The sequence below is a fragment of the Schistocerca serialis genome, chromosome 5 (genome assembly GCF_023864345.2).
Source record: "Schistocerca serialis cubense isolate TAMUIC-IGC-003099 chromosome 5, iqSchSeri2.2, whole genome shotgun sequence".
Lineage (NCBI taxonomy): Eukaryota > Metazoa > Arthropoda > Insecta > Orthoptera > Acrididae > Schistocerca > Schistocerca serialis.
Genome location: NC_064642.1, coordinates 818,351,083 through 818,370,565, shown reverse-complemented (window position 1 = coordinate 818,370,565; position 19,483 = coordinate 818,351,083). Strand labels below are relative to the sequence as shown.

At 39.2% G+C, this 19,483-nt stretch overlaps 1 protein-coding gene across 4 annotated transcripts in view; it reads right to left on the bottom strand.

Moving 5' to 3' along the window:
- LOC126481379 (protein nessun dorma-like) overlaps positions 1-19,483 on the bottom strand; it is a 228,823-nt gene that overhangs the window by 137,000 nt on the left and 72,340 nt on the right. For all 4 annotated transcript variants that reach the window (XM_050105091.1, XM_050105089.1, XM_050105092.1 and 1 more), the window contains one exon: positions 6,978-7,153. In XM_050105091.1, coding sequence (XP_049961048.1) covers positions 6,978-7,153 — 176 coding nt within the window. The remainder of the gene's footprint in view (positions 1-6,977; positions 7,154-19,483) is intronic.

Sequence of the window (19,483 nt, the reverse complement as noted above, 5' to 3'; positions counted from 1 at the left end):
CTGGCGTCACCCGCGGAGAAAAGGATGGGTGTGGCCCAGTTAAAAGCTTTTTCTGGCTGGGCCTCGACAGTTCCCACCTTTCTTCCGAGGGGGATGCACGCCAAACTACACAGTTATTTATCTACAGAGAATGACACGCCACGCAGCGATAAGTGCCGGGGTTTTGTGCGACCGCAACATGTGACGTACAGCGTGCTGCGACGCCAATGTGCCTCACACCCGCGCCGCGACGCATTTTCCTCAGGCCGCCTCCGACGCATTTACGCATCACCTCGTCGTCCTTGTGCCATCATCACTGCTACCGTAAGTAAGAGCACCATGTTTTTGCATATCAATACATACATTGCATATGACAAGTTGGTAATCTTTCAAGTTCTATAACCAATCAACCCATAGCAGACAATAGACAAACAAACAGCATTCTAGTAGAGAATAAGCTGCTCTTTCTAATGGTGCAGCTTAAATTAAAATCTGAGTTAACCTCTATGAAGATATTTGCCAGCAGATTTAGTCAAATGTAGTGTTCTGATTTTTTGGAGGCAACTTTCTGGTCCATTATCTCAGGAAGTACAAAAGATACAGTTTTTTCATTATTACACCGGCTTGCCCAGCAGAACATATACACAACAGCAGAATAACAAGACGTAAAAAGGCTCTGTCGTTTAATAGGAATTCCCGAAATTGACCTCACATTTCTTGTCACGGAATTTACACCTGCCTTTGCAAAAATCAAAAATAAAAACTAATCAAGCTTTACCCATGAAAATATTATTTTTGTATTATCTACACAAAACTGATCTTGAAACCTATACTAGTAAATGCGAAGTACTTTAGATGCAGAGCAATGAAAGTGCAAACTTGGACATACAGAAACGGGTGGTCCAGTTCACTTTTGGCCTCATCAAACGCAGAATTTAGTCCTCTACATCACTTGTGTGAACGAGTTTATTGATAGACGAGTTAGTTTCAACAATAAACAGAGATTAAAACAAAAATTAATTTTGTTGCAGGTTGGAAACAAGCAGGTGTAAAAATGACAGAACTGTGCCCTGTGTGCGAAAAGTCAGTAGCGGAGGATGAGGCAGTGACTGTGAAAGCAAGAGGAATCAGAACTCTGTCGGAGACGTGATGGAATGGATGCTCTTTTTGAGACATGTAATACTGTAAAACTTCATGTCTCATCACAAATCTTACACCAGGGACAAAAATGTCGCTGCTGCAGAGAAAGCAAGTGGAAGTGGATATACACATCGAGTCCGATCAAGTCAGCCAGTGTTCAATTTTAAAACAACATTTTCTTTTAATTTTTTTCTCTTTTTAATATGGATGCCAGTGATGAATTCATTTCCAAACAGTCACGACGGAATGTCCATTGATGGGTTGCTGTTAGCACTGTAACCACTATAGGATTTAGAGACAGTGTTCTAGGAACTGCAGCTGTCCAAGGTGACCAGTGGGCAAAGAAAGTCACATCCCGACTAAGGAATGATTTGGTTTCTGATGAGAGTAGATACCACCAAAACTGTATGAGAAAAATTTTCTTGCCTGTACATTCAACAAAAATCAAAGGTAGGCCCCAGGATAAAGACATAACTAATGCTTTATAATATGTTTGCAACTACATTGAGGGCCTGGAAGATGAGTGCCAATTTTCTTTGAAAGACTTCACTGGCCACAAAGAAAGAAAAGATTGCAATACTATTATGGGAGGGACATAATCATATCAGTTGGTCAACGCTGAGAGACAGTACTCAGCTTCCGCAACACTGGTTACAAAATATTGTCCCAGAAGTGGTATATATCCGAACAGGCAAATGAGGATGAAGAACGCTTCCAAGTTGTTCGAGCAGCAGCTGACATAATCCGGGAAGATATCCGTTCAAAAGTGTATTGCCTTGACAGTTACCCATATCCCCAACGCTTTCTGGAAAACCATGAGGAAGATATTCCACAAACCCTACGTGTGTTGCTTGATTCAATCATACATAGGGGCAAACGAGGCCAACGGCAGAGAGACACAGTCAAAGTAATTTATATTGCTCATGGTGTAATATCTGCCACTAGACAGAGATCTTTTCATTCTTCCCTCCCAAGTTGGGGTTGGAGCCCTCCTATCCAGGAAATATGGCTCAAGGGAGTTAATGCAAATAGCAAGTGGACTTTGTTTCTGCTGTTCCTACGACGAGGCCAGGATGTTTGAGGCGTCTTGTATGAACCACCCTCAGAGCCCTATCCACCCAAATTCTTTCTCTCAATGGGCTTTTGACAATGCAGATGTCAGGGTTGACACTATTGATGGCCGTAATAATTTCCATGCTATGGGTGGTATCCAATGTGTAACACCAGCAATTTTTCCCTCTTCAAGAGGTACAGTAATTGCTAGAACAAGTACTGTTCCAAAAGCCAGCAATGTTGCAGATTTGTGTGTAATTCCAGAAACAACATTTGAACATACTGGAGCACCTTTGAAGAGTATTATGTTTGAGGACTTGACAGAAAATTGTTCAACAGTGGACATTAAACTTGCTGATTTCAAGTGGATTTTTGGTAAATGGAAAGAAAATTATCTTCCAGGTTGGAATGGCTTCATGGAGCAAGTAAAGTGCTCTGAACCTTACTCTATGTCACAGATACTTTTCCTTCCATTCATTAATGCACCTCCTGGCAAGTATGACACTGTGTACACTTCACTTCTCACTGCAATAAATAAATGCAAAAGCATCAAGCAAAATGACTGTTGACACATTTGACCAGCCTCTCTATCTTAATGCATGTGAGATAGTGGCATCTTTCCCTCCAGACTCCGATTTGGGCATGGTCATAATATGGTTGGGAGGGTTTCATCTTCTCATGTCATTCTTGGGAGCCATAGGCTACACTATGAGTGGGAGTGGGCTGCAAGAGCTATTCTGCATTGCTTACACACAGGTATCAACAGAAAAAATGACGGCTGATTGTGCTTATTCAAGGGCAGTTCGCGCACAAATCCTTTGCAATTTGGCTCTCGTACATGTCATCCTCACAAGAATGTGTAACAGTGAGAGAACTGTTCAGCACCTTGAAGAGGCGTCTACCTCATCAAGTTCCTTGAAACCATTGATTATGAAACTTTGAAGCACATGTTTGCACAGAAACTTGCAGAGCTGGAGCTAAATGGTCCCACTGCCAAATTATGGATTCTCCACTTCAACATGACTACTCTGATAAAGCAGTTCATTCAGGCTGAGAGGAATGGTGACTGGGAACTGCACCTCACCACTGTTAAGAAAATGTTACCCTATTTTCATGCCAGTGGACATTTTCTGTATGCTAAATCTGCACAGCTGTATTTACAAGACATGACGGGCCTTGAAAAGAAAATATCAGAAGACTAGACACAGTTTGCACTCAAAGGTCTGATAAGTTTTGGAGTGGGATATGGTCTGACATGAAGACTGAGCAAACACTAATGCGCTCATTGAAAAGTACCGGAGGGACAGTCATGGTCGTGGCATTTCAGACATTACTCTGAGTAGACGGATTCCGACCATGCCAACTGTACTACAGTGACCCAGCGGGTTGTAGATTCTTGTGGGGTATCTCTCACTACCTCAGAGCAACATGTTGATGGGATGGATGCTAGAGTTCAGCATGACAACGCAGACCTTCAGAAATTTATTGAGTGGTTTCAATCCCATGATCCTTTTCCTGTTACTAAATTTGTTATGTCTATCAGCACAGAAATTGTCGGAGATGATTCAATCAACCGTCACAGAGCCTTTGAAATGGGCAAATCCTCAATGTTCGCCATAGTTGGTCGAACCTTTGACAACATCAAATTTGTCCGAAAGAAAAGTGTGATGAATATACAGGGATTTAAATCTAAGGTGACCATTCATGGGGAGGATGTACCAAAGAACCCTGAAACCATATTCCACTAGATAGCACTTCTCAAAAAATCTGACGAACAGCTTAAAGAATTCTTCTGATATGAGCTGGCACCCTATCCTCTCTCTCTATTCTATGCATCTGCAATGAGGGACACTCCCAAGTCAGTATAATATGACTTGTTCACACCACTGAACGATGTAAACCTGGACGAAGCAGCATTTGTCATCAATGGCAGATTTCTTCTCCACCAGGTTGTATGGAAGAATGGTGAAACATTCCACTTAATGCTAACCAAATACGTTGAATATTTAAAAATACACTACAGCGGAAGTGCAAAAAGTGTGGTGTTCGATGGCTACTCAGAAGACCTGCCCACCAAGAGCATGAAATATGCTGAGAACCTCCGCCGAAGCAAAAGACACACTACACCTGGGTCATCTTTACCGAGTTAATGATGGTGACTATGACTCAGGAGCAATTCCTTTCCAATGACGGAAATAAGGAACGTATCATTAACTTGCTTATTTCAAGGGTTGAAGATGAAGGCTTCCCAGTAAAGCAAACTAATGGAGATGCAGACCACCTAATTGTTGCCACAGTGCTAGAGGTATCACAGGAACATGAGAAGGTTGTGGTTGTTGGTGAGGATACAGACCTTCTCATTATGCACAATGCCAGCAACACCATCATCAAATATATATTTCTTGAAACTTGGAAGAGGAAAGATCTCATCAAAAGTATTTGGTTCCAGCAGTTTCAAACTGGCAAACAATATCAGAAGGCCACTCATATTTCTGCACGCCATAAGTAGATGTGACAAAACTTCAGCACTCTTCGGTCAAGGTAAGAAGAAGGTGGTCAATCTACTGGTCAAAAATAAATGTCTTCTGGAAGATATCAAACCTTAATTAGAGCATGACACTCAAGCTGTAGCTATTGTCGAAGCTGGCCACTGATTTTTAACGACCTTCTATGGAGGTACGGCAGGAGACACTTTAGACAAATTGCGATTCGGCCTGTTTTCCAAAACGATTGTGAAAGCCAGATTCACCCTAGCATCCCAGATTCTCCCTAGCATCCCTACCACCGTCAGAAGCAGCTCGCCAGCATTGCTTGTGGACCTACTTACAAGTACAAATGTGGATAGGACACCAGACGGATCTGCTCCTCTGGGAACGGCAGGCTTCAGAGTTTGGTCTTGGTCCCATTCCTACCTCCAAAGAACCAGCTCCACAGTCTCTTCTCTCAACAATTTCCTGCAAACGCAACAAGTGCTGTGCAGGTAGTTGTGGGTGTCGGAAGGCTGGTATTAAGTGCTCATTAATTTGTGTCAACTGCAAGGGGAACTCATGCACTAGCTCCCTCCAACCAGATGAAACTGACAAACCAGATGTTGACGAAGATCTGGACTGTATATATGTGGTGACGAAAATTACTGACTTTGAGGAGCCGAGTGACAGGGCGTCAGACTCGGAAATCACAGACTTCGAGGGGCCGAGTGGTGCAATGACAGTCGAACATCGACGTATGTGAAATTTGTGTACATACCTACTTTTACCCTTTTCATCTCATACATTTATGTAAAATTTTGTAATTACGAAATATAATAACCACTACTTAATTTCAAGGAGTGTCTCTTTCTTCCTGCCTCCTTCATATCAGTTGAATGGGTAACACTATATTACATCGAGGGTTAAGAATAGAGACCACGTATCTGACAAAAGACAAATTTTACAGGGGAGCTAAAAAATAGAACTTTTTAATAAAAAATTTTATTTCTTTGATTTTTTTTTTTTAATTTAGAGCATAATCATTTATTACTCGCAGGTTGTGCACTGTCCTTTTTGCATCATTTTTCACTTACAAGTTTTTTTGAGCCAGACTTCTTCTGACATCTGTCACATATGAGGTCTCAGTTCTTAACCCTCGATAGACGAAAAACATTTTTAATATTATTTTTCAAATTTTACAAAATTTTAATATTTTATTCTATTACTATATTAAATAAGTACAAGACAATGGGTTGCTATAGTTCTGTATTTAAAAGAGTGTAAAGGGTGTACATAAGAATTACTGAAGAGCTACATTTGAAACAGTCTTCACTGATGATGAGAAATGGTCCAACTTTAATAAGGAGCTGTACACAAATGGGTGGTCCAATAAATTCACTTCTGGTTTCATCGAATGCAGAATTTATCTTCCATATCTTTTTATGAATGGCATTAATCATAGATGGGTCAATTTCAAGGATATTACCAAAAAACAGAGGTTAAAACGAAAATTTTTCATGAACATGTAAAATTGGTCCAACTTTGAAGAGTACTAGTATGGAAATGGGTGGCCCAAAAAATATGCGAATGGTGTCATTCAATGCAGAATTTCATGCCCTACAATTTTTAATTCCACTATGTTTTTGATATTGTGAGTCATTTACCAGATATAATCACAAAAGCGAAAAAACATCATGTTTTCAGGTACATTTTTGCCCCCTACCACTTTTCCGAGGGGGAAAACCTAGGATAGTCATACTGGGACACAAACAAAGCCATTAAAAGAATAAAACTTTTTGCAGCAATTATCACCAATTTGAACGCTAATTCTACTGGACTATACTTGGTATTGCCCCTAAACTTTAACAGCATTGCAGAGGCTCTCTGAGTGTACTGGAATAGCACCTCAGCACTGATCAAAACTGACACTGACAGGGTAGCGTAGTGATTAGAACACGTGTGTAGAGAGAAGGAGACGGGTTCAAATCCCGGCCCTGGTACAAATTTTCGATCATCGCTTCAATTCGTATATGTACATGATGGATGTTTGAGACCTGCAAGTGTCTCTAGAACCATATAGCCTCATTTGATTAAAATACCTGTGTCTGGATTTCAGGCAGGACCTTCTGTTCAGCTCAATGTCGAGGCGCTATTCCGATACAGCTAGACAGCGTCTGCAATGTTGTTTGAATTTAGGGGGAATTTCATGTGGTCTGAGGTGTTAATGGGAATTTGGATTGAGGAGGGAGGCATGCTAGGGTAGTCTGTGCAGTTATCCACAGTCATTTTGAAACACACTAAGGAGAAATTCTTTACATTTTTTTTTCAATAGCTTACCTCAGCTGATCTAGGCATTTGGCTGTCTGCTCCACATAAAGGATGTCATTAACTTGACTTAGTGTTGGATACAGTTGTAATAAGGAAGTTGATAGTTTTTCTGGTATATTTATGTTTGCTGGCATTTTCAAAACATTAACAGTGGCAGAGAAACTATCGAACTCCACATTTTCGACCTGAAATTGAAACATTTAAATTAATACCTGCCACAAGACAAACATTCACAAACATAATGTTATTGTGGACTGAACTTAAAAAATCCTAAACATAAGAATCAGAAATACAAACAGTACTTAGAGAGCAAAGATGATCCTCATTTTAAAAAAGTGGAAAGCTAAGAATGTTAAAATCGAATATAATACAACAAATCATCCACGTACATGCATAAAATTAAATCTTTCTCCAGTTCAGCTACACAAAAGACCCAGTAACCTGTGACTGACACATAAACACACTTTGTTCCAGAGGAGATAAAAGCATCATATACCTGTTGTTGTCAGCATAGCTTCACTCTAGGCATATCCTAACAATTCTCCTGCTTAGCAGTGAATCAGTATTTCTGGCACATTATCAATACTAGCCATGCCTTCCTCATATACATTTATTTCAAATTTCTTTCTTCTGTCTCGTTTGCCAACTTTATCCTAACATTGCTTACTACTCTCTGAACCAGCCAATTTATCAAGATTTGAGGTGTTCTGTACCGTTGTCACATATTTCTGTTAGCATGTGATTTCTCACATTTGAAGGAATAAAGTAAAGTATCCGGATCACGCTGCAGCTACTACTGGGTCTAGGTGCTGACGAGTCCTCTCCATTTGGCTTTGTCCTCACACCACTTTTCTTCCTCCACATGCTGCCCGGTCACACTTCTCCTTTCCACAGATATTCTCACTCCCGTTGTCCACTGTGTTCTTGGGTGCCCTCTAGGTCTTTTTTCATCCATCTTTAGTTCTTCCATAAGTTTGGGAAGTCCCTGCCCACGCATCCTTTTATCATGCTCGTATTATCTTAATCTCTTTTTTTTCGATTTCTCCGCTCATATTTTCTTGTTTACGGTCCTTTCTAATATCTACATTCCTTACTCTGTCCATTCTTGTCTTTCCCTAAACCACTTTGAGAAATTTCATTTTCCCTGCTTGCAGTCTGCTCCAGTCCCTCTCTGTGACTGTCCATGTTTCTCCTCCAAAGGTGACAATAGGGGAGTAATAACTCCTATACATAAGGAGTTTTGCTTTTTCTGAAACTTCCTTATTCCAAATAAGGTGTTTTATTGTTTGGTAGAAATTGCCTCCCTACTGAAACCTCCTATTAATTTCATTGGTCATTCTTCAATCACTAGCGATTTCACACCCTAAATAAGCGAAACTGTCTACCACTTTGAGGGCTCCTCCATTCAATTTAATATTCTCGTTGATCCCTTTTTCGCTTCCAAATACCATTACTTCACTCTTATCTTTATTTATTTTTAAACCATAACTTTTAATTATTCACTCCTTCCATCACAACATTAAAAAGTGCAGGAGACAGAATACTTCCTTATTTAAGTCCTTGTCTTATTTCGAAGTATTCATTGTTCCCCAATGGTGTTCTAATTCTACAATTGTGTCCTCTGTACATTGTCTTTATTACATTAATGTGCCCATCTTCTATACCCATCTTTTTCATTTCTTCCCAGGGTCTTTCCCTGCTAACTGAGTCATATGCCTTTGTCTGTGTCTGTAAAAACCATTATCCCATTTTGTTATACTCCCAACTTTTTTCCATCAGTTGACGGATAGAAAATATCAGGTCAATTGTGCTTCTTGCTTTCCTAAACCCATGCTGTTCTTCACTCAGCTCCTTTTCTATTTGTTTCACTTATTCGATTTAGTAAAACTCTTTCAAAAATGTTGGCTGTATGACTCGTAAGGGTTATTCCTCTGTAGTTTTTACAAAGTCTTTTATTGCCTTTCTTGAAGATGTGAACAATGTCTCCTCTGCTCCAATCATCAGGTTTTGTACTATTTCTCCACACACTTGATAGTACTCTATATAGCCACTGCATTCCCACTGGACCTGCTGCTCTTATCATGTCCACTGATAACATCATTAGGTCCTGGGGCTTTCCCCATTCATCTTCTTCACAGCTATTTCCATTTCTTCCCATGTAATTTGTCCTAATTCTGCTCACCAACTTCTCCCAATTTCTCCATTGTTTGTTGTTTCCTAGTGTACCTGCTCCTCAGCATTAACAGTTTCTTAAAATGTTCTCTCCAGAGATGTTTTATATTCCCTGGATCTTCAGTCACAGTACCATGCTCTGTTTCCATCGTTACTGGTACTTCAGAAGCCTTCCTTTTATTTTTCATCATTTCATAGATCATTTTCTTATTGCTCTTCACATCTTCAAGTTTGTTTTGTAAACTCTTCCCATGCCATTTTCTTTGGTGTTACCTCTATATATCTTTTATGGTCCTCGTCATTTTTAGTTTTCCACCACTTTCTCCATGCTCCATTTTTTCTTCTAACAGCTTGAATTGTGGTATCATCCCACCAACTAGTCTGTCTTGCTTTTTCCTTTGCAGATGTTCTACCACATAGTTTCTGTGATGCTTCGACTAGTGTCTGTGAATAAACTCCATTCTTTTTCTACATTGCAGAAAATTTCTTTTGGAAATTTTGTGTGATTAATTCTCTGTACTTCTCAGCACTTTCAGTCTCCTTCACTTTCCAATCCTGTATCCTCATCACTTTCTTGTTTTCTATTTTTCACACACTCATTCATTTTCCATTGTCCCACCAGTAATCTATGGTCTCCATCTGCACTCACACTTGGAATTACCTTCACATTTGTTACTTTTTCTCCACATTCTCTATCTACTAGAATATAATCAATTACACCCTTGGTTCTTCCATTCCTCTGGCGCAAATCCAGAAGTCTTTTCTGTTCTTCTTCTCTGCCTTCATATCCAAAATACCCCAATGCTTGCTCAATGTTACGGAATGTTACGAGTAAATTCCTGAACACACTGTTAAAAATACTGACGTTACTGAAATATTAGATCGACTACTGTTATTATTACTATTACTATTATTGTTGTTCTTATTATTATGTATTGGTTCACTCATTTTGCATTTCGTTAACATGGTGGTAATGGTTTAAGCAACAAAAGACATGAAACTTCTTGGCAGATGAAAACTGTGTGCAGACCAGTGCTCAAACTCAGGACATTTGCCTTTTGCAGGAAAGTGTTCTACCAGCTGAGGTACCCCAGAACAATTCACGACCTGTCCTCACTACTTTACTTCTGCCAGTAACTCAACTGCCGCAGTCCAATGCACAGTTTTGATCTGCTAGGAATTTTAATATCAACACACACTCCACAGCAAAGTGAAAAATTCATTCTGGAAACAAAAGGCATACTATGAGGATGTCCATTTTACTAGTCACAGTTTATAATGAATTATTTCCAAAAATCATCCTTCCCATTTACAGATGTACGACTCTACCTGAACAGTGGGATGGTAAGATATACAGGAATGGCATATTTAACCCCCAGATTACCAGTACACGGCTCCTCAGATGCTATGCCAGCTGTTTCCCAGAATTTCCATGTGCCCTGGTAACCACCAGAATGGCATCTACTTCCCTAGCTTTTGCAAGCAAACAGCATACTGGATTACACTATCTGGGCATATGGGCATTCTATGGGCAGAAGGGAATTTGCCGAGTCAGAACAAATGCATCAAGCACAGTAACTTCATTTATAGACAGATGCTGAGCACACAATGGCTACTATCACAAAGTGAGCTAAAGATTCTACATGCTCAGGGATATCTGTGAATATACCTACACAGGGTGTCCCAAGAGCAATGGTCAGGATGCAGGGATAAGACAGGAACACTAATTTGAAGCAAAAAGCTACATATGGACATATGGCCTATTCCACATAGCTTCTCAGAGAGAACATCTTTAAGGTGCATTTGTTTCTGGGCTAGTCGGATGCAGAGAGGAGTGAATGATCAGGCAGAATAACTTGCAGCGTTTGGAAAATTCATTTGTTGAATGTCTTAAGGATGTTTCTTTGGCTACACGGAATGCAGTGTGCTTCCAGCATGATGGAGCCCCTCCACATTTTACTACAAATGTGAGAAAACATCTGAACCACACTTTCCCTAATCGCTGGATCTGTCATGGGAATACTTTACACCATTAGATTTTTGTTTATACGGCTGCACAATGTTCGAGGTGTAGAAATGAAAGGGGAATATGCAATTGAATGGCTCAGTCAGATCACAGGGGCTGGTGCCCTCATTAGGGAATGCCCAGAAGAGTTAGGAAGCAACACAACCTTTTATAACAAGAGTGTACAAATGCACTGCAGTTGATAATGAGATACTTGAACATTTATTGTTAACTGTACAATAACTGTAATGTGACATGTGCAATAACGCTTAGAGATGAATGTCCTAGAAATACATATTTTTCAACTGATACTTTGCAAAATAGATGTTATTATTTTTACTAATTGTTGTACGTGAGTAAAGCGGACAATGTATTGAATAACACAAAAACAACTAACAATGTACAATATGTGTTCTGTGTCAGTAACCATTCAGAATAGGGCATACGTCCATATGAAGTTTTCTGCTTCAAATGATTGTTTTCGTCACATCCCTGAGTATCAACCATCCTACTGGGACATCCTGTTCAGCTTATTTTGCTCATTTGAAATTTTATAAAACACACTAATTATAAACATATGTAGTCTTTTATGTATCTCGTTAAACATAAAATTATGCTGTGATTCTTCAGTAATGAGGATGATAGTTGGTTGCAGCCTTGAATTTGTGTCAGCACTAGCCCAACCCCAGATGAAACTAGTTCGTGCTTTCTGCCAATCCGAAATCACATCAAGGGTCGTGCACAATTTGTGAAAATTAATTGCACAGTGTGGAGAGTGACATTCGGTACGTCGGTGATTCCGGAAAGGCGAGGAACCCACATGCGTGATACAATAGGTGTCTGTGGCTGCTTCCAATGGGCAAGTAACCACTCATCAGCTTCAGCACATGGCGCTGGTCCTGCACGCTCCTGAGGCCAGACTTACATGGTGATTTGTCAATGATCTTCAGATGAAGATGTCTTGCTGATCTGTACACTCACAGCCAGATTCTGGCTAGGAATGCACAACAGCCTTAGAAAACTTGTGTGGATGTGTCGTGCCTGTCCCTCAAAACCCGTATGAAAGGCAATCTAAGTATTCACTGCTTTTAGGGATCCAAGTTTCAGGCTATCTAAACAGGGTAACATGACAGCGTGTCCCTCAACTGGCAGTCAGGTACATTAAAAAAAATATCAGGAGGGGGATAAAAAACCACACACACACACACACACACACACACACACACACACACACACACAAAACCCACTCTACTATTTACAGAAATTCAAAAATCCATTTTCTGCATTCCATTCTTGCGATCTCTAACTGTAAGTTGAAACTGGCAAATTGTTGTTGCAGAGGATGAACAAAAAGGCTGAAAAATCAGCAAAAAGTGCAGAGCAGAGAGAGTACAAGGCTCCTACTACAATCTGGGGGGTTTACTGGTGGCTATATAACAGTTCTCCCAACTGTCAGCGAATGCAGTACTAGTTACAGGCTACCTAGCTAATGGCTTAAGATTACTTTACAAGTGAGTTGAAGTGTTAAACATTTGATGGATACTGTATAAATGAGAAAAAGTTTAGAAAAGGTTTGAAATTATAATCAAACTTTTTTGCTCAACACTAAGAGTTCTCACTACGAAATACTGCACAAATAAATTCTGTATAATTTTGGCTCGATCTGAACAGGAGCCCTTTTTCTTTACGCATCTCGATGTTAGTGACATTATAACTCCTGAACTGTCACACAACATCATAATTTTGCGCATACATTCAGTGGTATATGTTGTGTACAGTTGTCTTACTGCGATAAGTTTTTAACGAAGATTATAACTCTCAATGAGTACATTATGATAGTATTTCACATTTTTAGATTCAGTCAATAATCACATGAAATATCGGAAACCAAATTTTCCTTGCCTCTGAATGCCGTTAGGTACGAAACCTATAACTGGTCTGGGCTCCAGGACAGTTGAGGGGCCAGGCTGACAATAGTTAATAGTGGCCTGAACTTGCACAGATGGTGGCTAAGAAGCTGCCTCATTTCTTAAGTACAGTTCCAACGATGGCTGTTCATTCATTTAAGAATCTTTCCTAAATAACTAGTCAAGGCAAGGCTTCTGCAAATACTGAGGCATGCTCAGTCCTTTCTCAGTTTTGAGGAGGGGAACCATAACTGAATTTGGAAACAGTCCTACCCGCCATATCAAACTAAAACTTTCTGGAAGGATTTACTTCAATTTCATTTGCAAATATAGCATCGCACAGAACTGAAAACGATTCTGATTGGGTGCATTATCATGTGCCTCATACAGAATTGAATCCAGAAGTTACATGGAAAAGAGACAATCACATAACAGAATTGTCGGATCTGAAGTCTGGCCAATCCTCCTACACACACGCGCAGCAGAAGCAGGATGTCTTAACCCAGATGACCATGTCATAACAAATTACTCTGCTACTGTCTGGGTTATGACCACAGGTATTGTTAGGAAACTCCCTGCACGCGCTATAGGTGGCCAACTCTTGTACCAGAAACTTCCTGTTGTGCACCAGGAGGAGTAGTCAATAGAGCCCGAGAATACTGACACCACTTTTTGTTCCATCTGATTGAACAGTGAGCTGGGACCCTCAGAGATCAAAGTAATTCGTGTTTCCCATTGTCGTTCAGTATTTAAACTGACACCGAGCAGCGTGCCACATTCGGACTGCACAGAACCATTCACTGTTCCACTAAGGAACAGCTGCCTCCAAAGATGGATAAATCAGTGGGTGGGCAGAACATGGTTATGAGGTGGTCGACCCAGAACTAAGCTGTCTAGTGTTCTTAAACAGCTAGTTGTACGGTTTCCACTTTGCTCTGCCTTCTTTATCCTCTGCAACAACAATCTGCCAGTTTCAACTTACAGTTAGAGATCGCGTGTAGACGTACTAATAAACCGATCCGAGGAAAATTACGAGTTTTTAAATCCTGTGTGTGTAAAATGCAGTAAGAAGGTGAAATATGGTGTTAAATTATGTTCGTGGTCACAGAAATGGATCCATCGTCAATGTTTAAATGTCTTAGAGGAAAAAAACATGACCTGTGACTGTGGAAATGTGCACTGTAACTATCATCATATCGTGTGTTTACAAACGGAATGCGAAGAAGAATGCACGACTTCTTCATTAAAATATGATCTTATGTTAGCTAAACTATATGTAGAGAAGCTTGAATCAGTGATAGATAGTGTACAGAAGCTGGAAGAAGTGATAGACCATTCAAAGGGTAGTGAAACGGTTGTCAACGAACAAAACGGTAACTTTATTAGGCCTAAAAAGTTTTGTCGTGTTAATCGTAATGGAAACAACTTTTGTCTCCCACAAGCAAATAAGTTTGAATTTTTAACGTGTGATGAATATGAAATATGTGAAAAGACCCAAAGAAAGGAAGTACTTTCATCAAATGCAGCGACCACAAATCATTTCAGTAGGCCTACGAAGTCCTGTAATAACAAGAAAGGAAATACCACAAAATACATGGAACACACTTATCGTGCAAACAAGATATCTACCAATACAGGTTAAGAAGAAAAAAGAAGATATTTTCATACTTTCAGACAGTCAGTCATGGAAAGGGCTTAGCCGACATTTTGTGTAACATGCAAACTATATTCAAGGTTAGTGGAATAACAAAACCGGGGGCCCCTTTGCGCGAAGTTTTAAAAGACTGTGAACATTCTTTGAAGCTTGGAAGCACCTGTCTAATAATAGGAGGTGCTAATGATGTTTATAGGAACGAGGGCAAACTCGCCATAAGAGCTCTAAGAAGTACATTACAGAAAATTACAGATGTTAACTTCTTTATTGCCAGTATCCCACAAAGACATGATCTTATAGAAGAATCCTGTGTCAACAAAGAAATCACAGTTACTAATAGGAAATTTGAGAAAATCTGCCGAAGCCTCCCAAATGCCACATATGTGGACGTACCATCCGCAGAGAGAAGTCATTTTACAAGGCATGGGCTTCACAGAAATAAACTCGGAAAATCATTCATTAGTCGAGAAATCCTTAATGCAGTGAAGGCAGTTAAGGACAAGAATAACACGACCATACCACTTCCACCACCAAACACAGTAACTGAAAATTTCCAACAAGAAAATGAAACTGAATCACTGACAACAGGTCCAGCACTAGAATCTCCACTTTCGTCAAAAACAGCTGAGATAAATGAGTCAACTAGGACAGAAGTTTCCAAAGCAGCTTCAGCAGAAGCAGCTACATACTACACAACTGCATCATTAACAAGAAAAAAAACGCCTGATGTGCCAACAGCCAATGACCTTTCATCAGTATTGGCCGCTCCTCAGTCTTCAACAGTGAAAGACTTTTCACCAGCTTCACCATCATCATCAGTAACAGAAGCAAACAGAAGAAGCACAAGAACCAGGAAACTTTCAACTCTGCAGGATTTTTGGTACCCGGCCTCAGTTACAAGACTAACATAAGGCAGATACCCTCAGATACACCAACTTCCAAGTCAAACCGGCAACAGACTCACCTCCACTGTAATCAACAGAAGAATAACCATGCCACCAGCTCTTCTGAAGGATTTTTTAGCATCAGGTCTAAAGGGAAAGGTGCCACCAAGATAAGTGAAAACAAATGCCTAACAGTGTTTCACCAAAACATTCAAGCCATAAAGAACAAAGCACAACAGCTAGAAGTAGAATTGGAAAAATTTGATAGCCAAATTTTGTGTATCACTGAACACTGGTGCAAAGGGAAGCAAATTGAACACATTGCATTAGCCTCATTTGACCTTGCATGTTACTATAGCAGAATCTCAATGAATGGTGGAGGTTCATGTATCTATGGAAAAAAAGGTATGTCATTTAAAGTAAGATATGATCTTTTAGATCTAGGTGAGGACAAACATTTCGAACTTTCCGGTGTTGAAATAATAGGACCTGGCATAGCAAAAAAATTAGTCATACTTTGTGTGTACCGCTCTCCTAGTGGAGACATTGATATATTCTTCTCAAAACTGAATCAAAGCTTAGACAAGGTTTCTGGACCAAAAGCAAATGTAATTATCTGTGGCGACTTAAACATTAATATGATGAAGCCTGATAAGGCTAGCAACATATATGTGAATATTCTAAGCTGTTACGGAATATCCTCCCTTGTTAATTGTCCAACTAGAATAACGAAAGAATCCTCCTCATCTATAGATCATGTAGCTACAGATATTGATAGTAAAAAATGTCATATTGTTGTCCAAAACCTGGGCCTAGCAGACCACCTCTGCCAGATCTTAAAAACTAACATTCATGTAGAAACTCCTCCTAAACTTTGTACATACAAAAGAATGTTTTCCAAATCAGCCCTGCATCAGTTTAAATCCCAGCTAGAATATGAAGATTGGAGGAAAGTTATGCAGAAACCAACGCAAATCAGAAATTTATCAAGTTCATGTCAATTTTTAAACTCAGATTTGAAGAGATGTTTCCCAAAACTCTTTATCAAATTAAAACTACAAAGAGAAATCAGTGGGTGACTACAGGTATCAAAAAATCCTCAGAAACTCTTAGATATCTCAACTCCATAAAAAATAATCAATCTAACCCAGAAGTTCTGCAATCCTACAAAAAGTACAGGAAAATTTACAGAAAGGTGTTGCTAGCCGCAAAAAAACTTTCAAACAACAAAATATTACTTGAAGCTGAAAACAAGAGCAAAGCAGCCTGGAACATCGTCAAACAGGAAACATCTAACTCTGCTAAAAAGGACCTCAATTCACATATTAAAAACAAAGATGTACAAGTAGGTAACCCTAAAAAATTAGCTGATTTTGTAAACTCATATTTCAGTAGTATTGCAAAAAAATTGCAGCAGGAATTTCCAGATACGTATGATTTACCTACTCAGAACCAGCCAACAAACTCAATGGTGCTCTTGCCAACTACAGAAAGGGAAGTGGCACTAGTAGTACACCAACTAAAAAATAAAACTTCAGTAGGACTTGATGAAATCCCAGTCTGCGTAATTAAAGATTGTATAGACTCCATAAAGGGCCCATTAACAGACATAATTAATGAATCTTTCGAGTCTGGATACTTTCCGGAGTACCTAAAACAAGCAAAAGTTATACCTATCCTTAAAAACGGAGATGTGGAAAATGTAGAGAACTACAGGCCGATCTCTATACTGTCTATCATTTCTAAAATAATAGAAATACTAGTCAAAAAGAGACTGCTAAATTACCTGAATAAATATAATCTTCTTTCCAATGACCAATTTGGTTTTAGGCCCGGAAAAGGCACACAATATGCTATAGCACAGTTCCACTAAAGTAATTTTAGAAGCACTGGACAAAGGTGAAAATGTAAGTGGTATCTTTTCAGACTTGTCCAAGGCCTTTGATACAGTTGACCATAAAATCTTACTTCATAAATTAGGGCAAATAGGAATAAAAGGTGTGACAAAGAAGTGGTTCAAATCATACTTGGAAAACAGAGTTCAACGAGTTGAGATATCACAAGTTTCAAACAATTCCCTTATAAAACACCTGTCTGACCCAGAAAATGTGAATATAGGCGTCCCACAGGGAAGTGTATTAGGCCCAATATTGTTTCTTATATACATTAACGACTTCCCACAAAGTATCAGACATGGCAAAAAAATACTTTTTGCTGATGATAGCAACATAGTAATAACAGGTGAAAATCCAACACAACTGTCAGAAAGAGCAAACGAGGCTCTCAATGATGTCCACAACTGGTCATTAAAAAATAAAGTAACCCCAAATGTAAAGAAAACTAACTATATTAACTTCCTATTGAACAAAAAACACAATGCCACTAGAATAAAAGTTAATAATAATGAATTAGAATGTGTAACAAGTACCAAATTCTTAGGGATGAATGTAGACAGCCAACTGAAATGTACAAACCATTTCAACATTTTGGCAAAGAAATTATCCACAGCATGCTATGCTCTTAGAATCCTTGCACCAGTATGCAATAATACCTGTCTTAAAATAACATATTACGGATATCTACACTCAGTCCTCAGCTGTGGGATCATGTTTTAGGGAACAAGTGCCAGTAACATACAAACTGTGTTCAAAGTACAAAAAAAGAGCCATAAGGATAATAACAAATAGCAACAACAGGGCCCACTGTCTAGAATTATTTAGAAAGCTAGGAATTCTAACTGTTTCTTGTGAGTATATCTTTCAGAACATAATGTTCATTAAGAAAAATCTTAACATGTACAACACAAACAGCCTAATACATGACCATGAAACAAGAGCTTGTCACCACATCCATCTAGATAGAAAGAACAAGGCAAAGAAGCAAAAAAGTATATTTTACAATGGGATAAAACTGTACAACAAATTACCACAAGAAATTAAAGAAATAAATGAGCCCCTCACTTTCAGACAAAAGCTTAAAACCTTTTTAGTAAGTAAAAGTTGTTATACTGTAAAAGAATATTTAACATAGATGTAGATTATTAGTAACATATGACATTATCACCAAAATTATTATGTGTATGACTAGTTATAAAAACCACACAAAATATGAGAAACCTGTTTAATTGTAAATGTAAATGTGTGCTCATGTGTTGTAATCTGACGACATCCATACAATATTTATTGTTCCACGGATGAATGAATAAATAAATAAATAAAAAATAAATAAATAAATTTCAGTGACTGCTCCATCTGGCAGACACATCCGGAAAGGAACAGCAAAGAACTGCTACAAGGTGATTTTGTAAGTACTGCGACCGATTATTCCTGATGAGACATTACACAGTGGTGTGTTCTGACCTGCCATGCAAGATAGTGGGAGCCGTTAGTTTTGAATCACACCCAGTCACAGTCATTCCTGTACTGCCGGAGAGTCAGGACACCCATTCCAGTGAACCCTATTTTGAGCTTACATAACACAGTGTCTCAGATCATACTGTGGAGTGACACTACAATAACAAATTTTGAGTTAAACTTGGAAGTTTGCCTCCAAAACTTCTCCTTTAATTCAATAGTCCTTTAGCAGTAATAGTTCGTCAAAGTCATATGTTCTCCAATGACATGTGGAGCGTAGCTACCGCCGTATCAGATGTATCAATGATACACGCCCCCCCCAGGCTATAGGGGGTCCAACACGTGTTGGCAAAAATTCATAAAATGTTTTCCACAACCTCAGTAATGGTGAATGCTTAAGTCTTAGCCTGTACCCAAAATGCATAGTTAACCAGGTGTCCAAATGTTGCCAATACTGAACGTCTAAGATTTCCCGTGCCGCATGTCAGCAGACGACAATGATTAAGGTATTTCTCCTTTGCAATTGAATGAGAACAATCC